This window comes from Lissotriton vulgaris, chromosome 7, assembly GCF_964263255.1.
Source record: "Lissotriton vulgaris chromosome 7, aLisVul1.2, whole genome shotgun sequence".
Taxonomy (NCBI): Eukaryota; Metazoa; Chordata; class Amphibia; order Caudata; family Salamandridae; genus Lissotriton; species Lissotriton vulgaris.
Genome location: NC_141695.1, coordinates 949,038,846 through 949,050,276, shown reverse-complemented (window position 1 = coordinate 949,050,276; position 11,431 = coordinate 949,038,846). Strand labels below are relative to the sequence as shown.

The 11,431-nt window shown below is 40.8% G+C and overlaps 1 protein-coding gene across 1 annotated transcript; it reads right to left on the bottom strand.

Moving 5' to 3' along the window:
* Positions 1-3,682: 3,682 nt before the first annotated feature.
* Positions 3,683-10,772, bottom strand: LOC147702805 (securin-like). Its single transcript, XM_086928828.1, has 6 exons — positions 10,694-10,772; positions 6,901-7,021; positions 6,227-6,399; positions 4,606-4,672; positions 4,293-4,439; positions 3,683-3,836 (listed from the first exon to the last, which is right to left on the bottom strand). The coding sequence occupies exons 2-6, from the start codon at positions 6,989-6,991 to the stop codon at positions 3,763-3,765; spliced, it is 552 nt and encodes a 183-aa protein (XP_086784954.1). The 5' UTR covers positions 6,992-7,021; positions 10,694-10,772; the 3' UTR covers positions 3,683-3,762.
* Positions 10,773-11,431: the final 659 nt, after the last annotated feature.

Below are 11,431 nucleotides of genomic sequence, written 5' to 3'. Positions count from 1 at the left end.
GTCGACTCTTACCCACTACCTAAAATTTGGGATCTATTTTCAAGTGTTAGAGGGTCTCGGTATTTTTTAAAGCTGGATCTGGCCAGCCCAGATCATCAGATAGATGTTGACCCAGAGTCATGTCCTCTTACTTTATTTATATCACCTTTGGGCACATTTCAATATAAACAGATGCCTTTCGGGCTTGCGTCGGCAGCTTCGTTTTTCAACGGGTCATGCAAAACTTGTTAGGTGGCATCAACAGGGTTCTTGTGTTTCAAGAAGATGTACTGATACACACTAAAGACATTCCATCGCATAATTCGGTTAAAAGAATTAGACATTTTTAAGGATCGTGGGGTGGTAGTCAAGTCAGAAAAGTGCAAGTCCCTCTGTGATGAGATTGAATATTTGGGACACCACATTTCTGGAGAGGGAATTAGACCCAGACAAGGACTGTTAGATTATAACTCATGCCCCTTCTCCTGTGGATAAAACAGGAGTCAAGTCTTTACCTAGGTTACTAGAATATTATTCAAATTTTATTCCCAACTATGCCTCCATAGTGCGACCCATTAGTGGTCTGCTCAGGAAAGGTGTTATTATTTCTTGGTCAGATCAATGTGCATCAGATCTGAGTCGTGTTAAAGAGTATCTTACCAATAGTGGTGCCCTTAAACCAGAGTTACCCTCCTGTATTACAAGTCAGGTAGGACGGGGGGGGGGGGTGTTGACCCAAGATTCCCACAGTGGTGAAAATACTGTTGCATCTAGTTATGAGGAATGTAGTGCTCGGTTATAGAAAAGGAACTTTTGTCCTGTCTATGGGCCATTGAACAATTCCATCCCTACGTCTGGGGAAGGCGTTTTTTGTTAAGGACGGACCATAAACCACTCAATATTTTAAGTGCTGGCACCAGTAAATGCTGCTCTCCGAGAATTCTCAGGATGGTGTCTCGCCTGATGCAATACCACTTTGATGTTGTCCATGTTTCTGGAGGCAGAAATGTCAGGGCGGATTTTGTATCCCGGTTCCTCATGAGGGATAAGGGAATGGAGTCTGAGGTCCCAGATTGTGGAGGAATCAGATCTTCTAATTGCTTCAATTGGTTTACCTGAGCAAAGTCTTGGCACTAAAGAGAGTTGGGTGAAGGCTCTTTCTAATGATGAAGTTCTCCAACAAGTGAGTGACAATCACTTGTTATCAGTTTATCCAGGCTGTGTCCTTCGAACACTAAGCAAATAATGGTTTACCGTTATTGAATATGAATTGTAATGCTTTTCCAAAAATAACTTATGCTCTTTTTTAGCTCAGGCTTCTCTTTATTTTATACTTAATGCATATTTTATTTATCTCCTCTTTATTGGTTTGTTCTAAATGTGTTTAGTTTCTGTCTAGTGATGTTTGCCTTATTATTAACTTTTAATTAGTTCTTTTCGCTTTAAACTCTGTCTGACAGCTTAATATGTCTTTTATGATTTGATAAAAATCGAAATAAAGACTTTAAACCTGAACCTGAGTGAGTTTGTCAGATCTCTGGTTGTCCCAGAGAACGTACTCTCCCACAATATGTGCAATCATACTGGAAAGTGGAGTCAGAAATTTCGAAGGAGGGTTGGGTTTTGGTAAGAGCCGACAGACTCATGAGCCCTAGCAATATTACCTCTTCTGAGACTCTGTGGAGGAATGAGGATCATTTTGGATTAACTCTTATTGAGTGACAAGTTTGTTACTGTTTTTGGTGGCCCTCCATGGACAGTGATGTGAATGACGTTGTCAATATGTGTTCCATTTGCCGGTCAGCTGACAAGGGGTTGTAGGTAGCCACTCCACCTCTTCTCCCTATTGAATGTCCTTCTGTACTTTGGTCTAAGTTGGGGTTAGACATCATGGGTCCTCTAGAAATTTTATCTGGGGATTTCGTATTATTATGGTGTTGATTGATTACGCATCAAAGTGGCCTGAGTTAGTTTGCGAAAGAAGTTTACTAGTGTCATTTCTTTTCTAAAGGATTTATTTTATGAGGGAAGGATTTCCTGAAACATTGACAGATAACGGTAATGTTTACCAGTGCTGTTTTTGATTTTTTTTTAGTCATGCAATGTCAAACATGTTAAAAGTTCTCTTTACCATCCCCAGTCCAATGGACTTGTAGAACGTATGAATAGGGTCGTGGGAGACTGTATCAGGTGGGCAAAATCTTCTAATTGTGATGTTTATACTCCATAAATAGCATGCTTTGGTTCTACACACTCCACAACCAAAATTTCTCCATTCGAATTATTGAGAGGGAGAAAAGCGGATATCAGTTTTAAGCCTGCGTGGATGAATAAGTGGTTTAGGTCTGTCTCTGATGTTGACAGTCTTATGAAGGTGGTAAGAGAGAATGTTTCGATCTCCCAACTCAAACAACAATCTTGGTTTGATGAGAGGAAGTCTGTAAAAACTGTGCCTGTTTTGTGGGAGATCTTGTGCGTGTGAAGTCTTCTACACATGTGAAGGGAGAGAGCAAGTTTGGTCCACCCATTTTGGTCACCCAGGTGGGAAAGAATGCTGTACAGGGTGAAGGTAATTGGTGGAATGTTGGAAAAATTGTAAAAGTTAAAATGTTGTTCCATTTACTTCTGATTTGCCTGTTTCTCACAAGACTGTTGGACCTTATTAAGTTCCCCTTAGAAGGAGCACGGGGTCAAGAGAAATTCCTAAAAGAGATCGAATGTGAATTGTTGTTTCATGTTCACCCTCTATTATTGTTAACTTTGTAGTTTTGCTTTTTTTCTTTTGTTTTTTATTGAGAAGAGAGGGTATGTTGTATTCTCTCCTGGTTCATTTAGCATAAGTGTTTGACAACACTATTGATTTGATATGTACTGCTTTCCACACTTTGTTATGTGGAATGTTAAGGGTTGCCTGGATGATCTGTCACTGTGTTGTATGTATTTGAAATGATCCTGAGAGCAGTTGGGGCCAGCTGTGTGCCACCGACTCTTGTAGCTGTTCATGAATAAACTCGACTCATCTTATCTGCTATCTACAGAGTTTATTACTACAAAGGGTAACCCTTGTTTCAGATACACACAAAACAAATGTGCGGTACATACAAAAAAAGTTACTGATTAACTGCATGTTCTACGAGTACAGAATCTCAAAGACACTGATGGTGAATGCGAGCCTACCTTTTATAGTAGAAATCCGTGTGATGTGGAGCTTGAACTTGTGTTTTCTATATTCCATCGATGCTCGGCAAATAGCCAACAGGTGTTGTGCATATTCAATGTGAGGCAGGAGAAGCAGATACTACCACAGTACGTGGAAATAAAGGTGCAATTAAGTGTGTTGCCTGTGGTTCTACAAGTGAGCTGCATTACAAATCATCCCAAATTCTAGTTCATTCAGTGCTCTATTTGAATTGTGTGGGCCTCCATTCTGGCATCGCTGTCCTCCTAGACAGATGAAAGTCACTATTTTTTTTTCTTCTGCTAATCAATCCACAAAGTGCCATACTATACCATAATTCTAGTACTAATCCTCACCCCCACTGAGGATATCTTCAGGCCTACTCATAGCTTGCTTCTCATTGAGGATATACCCCCACAGATCTATAGTTCACCCTTGTATGTGGCAATTATCTGCCAACTTATGTTGGAAAGTAATGAATGAGTAGTTTAGGTGCTAAACGCCATTCCATACAAATAACTTAGCTAGTGACAAAACCTTTATTAAAACATATAAATACAGTAAAAGTGCATAAACAGTCCCATTAAGTCCAAATTGCTTTCATTTTAATAGTCCAGCAACGGCGGCAAGTCAACAGATGTTTCAGCCGGCGAATACAAGAAAGGAAAGGGCAGGATATCTGAAAGAGATGGAGCAGAAAGAGCAATTTAGTTTTCAGAAGCTTTGCAGAATCCATGGGCATAAAACGTTCCGTTATTCCAGTCACCTGAAGACACTTCCAGACCCCTACAATGCTTCATGCCATGCCTGCAACTCAGCAGGTTATTGAAATAAGATTAAGTGTGGCATACGTAGTTTGTGACAGCGTGCAGAACCTGAAAAAACGTAAAAGGCTTTTGCAGTACAATGCAAAAAAGGATTCCAAAACCAAAGGTTCAGTGTGTAAGATCCCTATGCAGAGATAGTCCTTGCATAAACCTTAAATGACAGCAGCATAATACATTTTACTTGACACATTAGCAATTACCAGCTGGTCAAGGGGAATAGGGAATTTTTAATTAGTGGGCAAGAATTAAACAAAAGCAGCTTAAGGTGCTTTTGAAATGGCGAAAAGGGGGCTCTTAATATTACCAACCTGACTCCCATGTGAATGAAGAGGGTTTCAGAGGAGATGGCATCAGGTTGACATGTCGATCAAACCTTTCCATTGTCTGGAGCGATACACCAGCCAAGCACAAGTGACTCAGTCTGTGCTCTTCACGAACATCAAAACACTCAAAATCTACGGCAATATACAGAGATAACAAGTTAAGATAGGCTGTGGAGACGTACACAGACCTACTTGTGTTCAGTTGCCTTCAACTGGCTACGACTCCCATTACCGATTACAGATAGAGACTCAAACCACTCTTTCATATAAATCTACTGTGCCAGAAGTACATGCTTACCAAGTGGATTATAGGGAATGAGTTTCTCAATTTCTGGATATTCCACCTCAGAATGTTTTCTTCCATTCTGTGAAAAAAAAAAATAGGTGTAAACTTTGAAAAAGCAATTTATCATTTGTCCCTGAAGTGGCCAACCACACGAGATGTTAATCCATATTTGAACACCAATCACAGTTTAGTGCTAGATAGTAAGCACATTTTTACACTAAACTAGTTCAAATGAAGCCGGAGAAATATGGTAGCAAAAGCTCCCATATGTTCATAACTCCCAATCAAGTTTTGCATTCTCATCTACACTCTACAATCACTACAAAAGTAAACATTGAGTTTAAGTAAAATCACTGGTAAAAAAAAACTCTACACTACAGAAACAGATGTTTCTCCTTAGTTGCAATGCACCTCAACGCCCTTATTTACTGCTAATTAGAAAGTGGTAGCACAGGGATGGATCCAGCCAGACAGCAGCAAACCAACAAATATTGGTTGGTTGTATCTGGAAATAATGGTTTTGTCTGGTATCCACTTTTTACAAGGGCCTCAAAGGACATCTACATGTTAACAATTTGTTATTTATTACTTTCCCCAGTTGTGAAAGATTGTAACACTCCTCCTTTCGTCGAGGTCTTACAATTGCAAAGTGCTGTCAGCACTATCCCCTGTACCTTTTGGTAAAAGGTACCTCACTTTTTGGTACGAGGCTTCACCCGTACTTGACCTTGGGTGGCAATTGGAGTTCAGTGACTGAAGATTAAAAACAGTCACACAGGCGATGAACTAGAGCAGTCCCATCACAGCAAAACCATTGACTGGCTATGGACAAGGCATTGTAGTAATGCAGGAGAATAGGGGGCTTAAATACACAGGCTTCTAACAAAGCAAAAGCAATAGAACCCCCCACCCCTAAAAAAAAAAAAAAAAAAAAGCGACCTCACAAAACAAACACCTCAATACAAATTGAACGTCAAATCTGCTCTGTAAGTTGAAGGTGCTAGCAAGCACCAATTGGGCTTTTGTAGATAGTTCTAGACGCCTTATTCTACTAGCAAACTAAGGGTCCACTTTCAAGAGTGTGGCCAGAGTGCATGGATCTTACCATACCCAAGTTTAACTCACAACTAAAGTGGGCCTTTGCTATCCCAGTAGAGTACAGGACCCATGTGAAGCAACTTGGTTATCTAAAAGTAATGCTCCTATGCAGGTAGTCTTGGGGCAAGAGTGGTAAATGTGAAAACCCAGTAATCACAGATTGTGTTAGTACTAACAACCTCAATGTGCCCCTTTTCTAGCAGATCTGACGATCAGTCCATATCACACGCGCACTCCTTGACTATTAGAGTACTCCAGAAAATGAGCCGGAGTAGTGAACTGCATATTGTACAACAGTCCACAGTCTAGGAACAGTTTGCTTTTTTATGACCTGAGTGATACATAAGTTGTTACTAATAACTGCATAAGTGAACAAATAAGTGACGTTGAGTCCCACTTGACCCACCTTTAGTTACATATCCAATCCACCAAACCTCAAGGCTAGCAAACGTAGCAGCAGTAAGAGGGCCTGTATCAAGTTGGAAGTCTCACTAGAATATAGATTAAAGCACAGGAGGGAGGGATTCTGAAATACCTTAGCAGAAGGCTGTCGTAACCTTGGCTTCGCCATTTTTGTTTGTGTGCCAACAGGAGCGTTGCCAATGTTGATAGTGATGTCAGCGAGACCTTGCCTGGCTACTGGAGAAGCCTTCAGTACCTTGCCAAGTCGTAGTCCCTGCATTTGAGGTTGCTCAGAAAAAACCTTTGCTAAGAGAAAAGCAGGTTACATTTCGGAGTTCAACACCATGAATTGTCATTTACTCTGATACAGAAGGGTAACATCCCTACCTAGGGGAAAATAACAGTCCTCCACAATACCAAACAGTATTCTTAACATTTGAATGTGGGAGCTAAATGATGTTAACTGAAGTTTAATGTAGCTCTATGATGCATGCAATTATAACTCAGTCTAGCAGCAACATTTACAGTAGCGCCAGCATAATACAAATGGCCTTCAGAAGGGAGTGCAGCACAGCTATCCATCTCAGACTTGTCTGAATGGGAATTTAACTTTGAGGCAAACAGAAATTACCAAAGTCTTGGAGCCATGTGCACTCTCACAGTGCAAACTGGACAATATTACTCTTGCTGTCCCAGAAAATAAAATTTGGCAGTCATCTTGTGTGTTGTAATACCTACGGTTGTGTACGCCTCAAGGAAGTAGAAACTTTCATTTCAGTGAACCAACTAAATGGACACAAAGCTTACTGGATGCAGATGGCAACCTCAAACGATCCTTCGAACCACCATTTGTACTAGCAAAGACATTCTCTTTGTCCACGTAGATCAGAGTAGCCATCTATCTTGGTTTAGAACACAAATACAAGTCCTGCAAAAGAAACAGGATGGTCACTGGACAGGTTTTGTACCCAAGTATTGCTGGAGACTGAACAAGAAGAACTGTTAGTGGAGAACAGTAAGAAAATCTAACTGTACAACAAAAAAACTAAACAAAATTAGAGTAAAAATGAACACATAAAACTTTACCAGAATGACAAGATTCCAATAGGAAGGGAATCCAAGATATGCATTGTTAAAAGTTTTAAGTAGAAATGGCGCAAAAAAGGGAAAAAGCAGAAATGACAGTCAATGATCACTGTAGACCACGATGTAGGTACACAGAGGTTGACTTCAATGGAGTGCGGGTTGGATACTTCAATCAGGTTAGAGATTTTCATCTTGTGGCTTGGTCCTTCAAGTCACAAACCACCACAAGAGTATGCTTCTAAAGCCCCATGGGACCTCTGGTGGGGGGGGGCTGTACACAGGCTTTCATGGTTTCATGCAGGGGCCAACAGCAGGGTCCAGTTGCCACTGTTCTCTTGTAGCTTGAACAGGAGGTCATCTTTGTGACCCTTTGAGTCAACTTTTGTCCTGGGTAAAAGAAAACAGGGCCAGTCCTTCATGGCTCCTCTCATGAGACATACAACAGTTCCAGTCCCCTTCTGTTCTTTCATAGGTAAAGAAGTGTTCTTAAGTGTGCACATGGAGATGCCACATTTATTCCGGGTATAAGGTAGTGGGTGGTATGACTCCTGGGGACACCCTAACCAACAGGGATACCTACCAAGGCTAACCCTCCACACTTTGGCCGTTTTGAAAATGATGAAGTCTTAAGCCACACTGATCTTTGGCTCAGAGTCTTGGGGGTTGTGGGAAGTGTACTATGATAGTGTCCATCCACATCAACAGTAAAATACAGTTTGAGGCAGCCACTCCATCTATAATAAACCCAGAGACAGATGTCGGATAGGACAAAGCAGGGTCCTTCAGCATACAGACTGGACATATTAAATAGAAAGCATTGTCAAAGCAACCTGTTCTCTCCCTTTCAAATATAAGTGGCACATCAGACCTGCCAAGGTGGACATAACACAGCTGTCAAAAGTAGGCACACAGTCTCCCTGCAATTCGCCAAGCTCAAAGGAGTTCTGCCCATTCAGGTCAGCCTACGGCTTGACCCTGGGAGGCATTTCAGACCTATTCAAAGGCTGGTGCGAGCTGGTTCAAGATTATGCTAATTGACGTTCTGATCTTCAGGCAGATAAAAGATAACTTTCTAAAAGTACATTTTTATCAAAACCTGTCATCATTTAATTGCATGTTTAAGTACTAAAAATATGTGGTTTATTATTTTCTACCTAGTCCCATTCCAGATACAGTATTAGTATTTTAAACATCTGGGGTGCCACAAAAAAAAATGCTTTTGGGTACTAGTCACTAAGGAAATGTTAAGATAACATTTCTGCAGGTCCTACTTTTAAATACCAGGCATCCCGCCTTGTGGGTGACAAGGCCTACATAGGGGAGTTACAATTATTTAAATAGGAGGTTTGGATCTGTCAAAATGGTTTATTTTGACAGGTCGAAATGCAATTTTAACACTTCCATTAAGGCTACAATGGCAGGCCTGAAGAAACGTTTACACGGTCACTGCAGTGGATTGAATAAATGGTAGGACCAATAGAATTATGCAGCAGGGTTGAAAAAAATGATGTGGAAATAAAAGGCTTGCTCAGCAACAGGTGTGGCGTTTATAGTGACTTTTGAACCAGAAGCAAATTTGTTAAAATCTGCAGCTTATGCAACAGACTATGGATTATGAGGCAAATCTATAATTATGCTAAAAATATCGCAGCTGCAAAATTGCATAATTCCAGGGGCCCTGATAAAAGGTGTTGCAGTCCAATAGTGGCATTTAACTTCTACCCAGAGCACTTTAACATACTAGACATTATAGGCAAATCAAATATACCAATTCAACGAGGCTGTAGAGGGGAGCAGAGGCACTTGGCCACTACTTAGCAGGGTTGAGTGCAGAGCTCTAAAGCCAGAAAAACTATAAGGTTCCTGCAAAAGGCAGGGGGAAAAAATATAACAGCAAGGAACACATAAAGGTGGATTTCATACAATACTTACCCACTACCAGCCACTCACCCCCTCAGTGAGGCTTCTAATTAGTTACCCTCATAGGGGACACTGAGTTGCCATTACTCTGAATGTACCCCACAAAATAAATGTTCAGACAACATTTTTGTAAATGCTGAGGCCTACACATAGGACATGGGCTCTACTATAACTTGCTCCACCTTAAAGTGAAAAACACATGTAAGCCAGTAATCGTTTTCACTCATTGAAGTCTCACAGCCCACAGGTCTGGCTTTCAAGTCATGGAAGGAACAGCTCTGTTATTTCAAGAGCTATGCACAGCAACATTGAGAACTAAAAAAAAAAGTAAGTTGATGCGGAAAATGTGTGAAAGTACTCAGGGTGTTCAGCTATCCCCATCCACACAACTTAAAGTCCTAAAGGCATACCACAGACCGGCATGGTAGAAATCTAAAAAAAGTGGTATCATGATAAAGTAGTCACAAAAAAAAAAAAAAAAAAAAAAAAAAAAGTGTAACACCTACCTTTTCTGACATTGGACAGAATGTTTCGTTACTGTGCCCCCCCCCTAAAATTCATTTGGCATGTGACTAACATGGAATCTTCTGGAGGCACCTGCACTTTCGTCTATCATACTTACCACAATCGAGGAAAACCATTGCGCTCTCATCGTCACTCATACTGCCGCCACCACATTTTACCTGTACCTACCCAAATAGTCTTGACGTGCCATATTATTAATTCTACCTATAGACTTCTGAAAATAGAGTCGTTCTCATTGCCCATATGCTTCATCTGCCCATAGATCTTAGAATGTGCATTATAATGACAACTACACATTTACTACTCCCTTGAATCCTATACTGTGCCATTACTGCAGTCACACACACACATCGCATTAACCACTACAACTAGTACGCCGAATAAGCAGGTGTTGCTTTTCCTGCATTATCAGTAAAGCAAGCAAACGTCCTACAGGATTGCATCTGCACTATAGAAAAAGCACTGGCAAAGCCATGTCGTCTCACCTTTGGGACACATTGGCTTTGTAAATGCCCCTTTGCAACGCTGCACAGAAAGTATCGCATCATTTTGTAGGTTCTAAGAGTGAGTAGCGGAAGGATAACCCCGTTAGGCTTGAGCTAAAAAATAACTAAATGAAACAAACCAAACGCTCACTCCAGGCCTGTAATCTAGTTCTTAGCTACCCAACAATGCACCCGGAGAACTCACTCAAGATGCCTATGGCCCGTCGAGCGACAAAATTCATACCCATTTCCACTTTGTATTTTTGTACAGTGCGTCATAAAAGGTAGAGAAAATCGCATGTGCCAAAATGTTAAATAAAGCGTTTAATGAACTAGTAAACCGAACGATTAAATCAGGGACTGTTCATACAACCACCAGACTTGACACCTGGTGGCTCCTAATGTTCAATTGATAGAAACACATTTAAGCAGACGGTAGAAAACACTTTACTACTCCGCTTAAACACCGACTTTAAACCCAACAAAAACGCTTCAAACAGCTTTCAAAAGTGTCAAGCCTAACACCACATAACAAACTGCTTATAGCGAGAATTAGAAAACAAAACAAATAGAACATTACTCACGCTTTTCAATCGAACCTTACACGTTCAACACTAAGCATAGAACAGCCAGCCCGGGGCATTTAACCGCACCCCGATTCGCTATTGGTGATTCTTCAACGAATGTTATGTTGCCATTAGTCTGTTTTCACAGACACGCCCACCGCCGGGGAGAGCAAGATAGACCTACGGGAAGAAGGCAGGGTGTGGTTGCACTTCAATGCGGTTTGATGAAGATAGCGGGGCCTTTTCTATTGTGAAATAGTCAGCTTGAAAATGAGTTGGTTTACAACATACGTAGGCGTTTGTTTAGAATGTATCACAATAGCTATGGGCAGGGCCGGTCCTAGAACTTTTGGGGCCCCGGGCGAAAGGGAAGATGTGAGGCCCCTCTAATTTGCATGTAACATCACAAGAAGTGACCACAGAAAGTGACATTGCGGGACTATTGATCTTATTTGGGATCACTGAAGAGACCTAACGTGGATATCAGTAACAATGACAAAAAGATAAATATACAAATGAAATACGTCCATATATTTTGAAATACGTCCATATATTTTCAAACTGTATTAAATGGATTACATTTGTCACATTGGATGGAAAAGCTAGTTCCAGGTCTTAGAAAGATGGATTTTGACTTATTAACTGACTTATTTACAATATGTGCACTTTGTGATCTGCATGGTACATGTTCTTTGCAGCAGGCACATTAATCCTCTGCTCTACCTTTCCACGAGTCAAAACTTCCACTAGACTAAA

Bases quoted from the DNA above. Each gene is read 5' to 3' on its own strand.
- LOC147702805 (XM_086928828.1), bottom strand. From the start codon at position 6,991: ATGGCTACTCTGATCTACGTGGACAAAGAGAATGTCTTTGCTAGTACA. The intron at 6,400-6,900 runs GTAAGCTTTGTG...CTTTTCTCTTAG, and splicing joins GAGGTTGCCATCTGCATCCA to CAAAGGTTTTTTCTGAGCAA. The intron at 4,440-4,605 runs GTAAGCATGTAC...ATATTGCCGTAG, and splicing joins CATTCCCTATAATCCACTTG to ATTTTGAGTGTTTTGATGTT.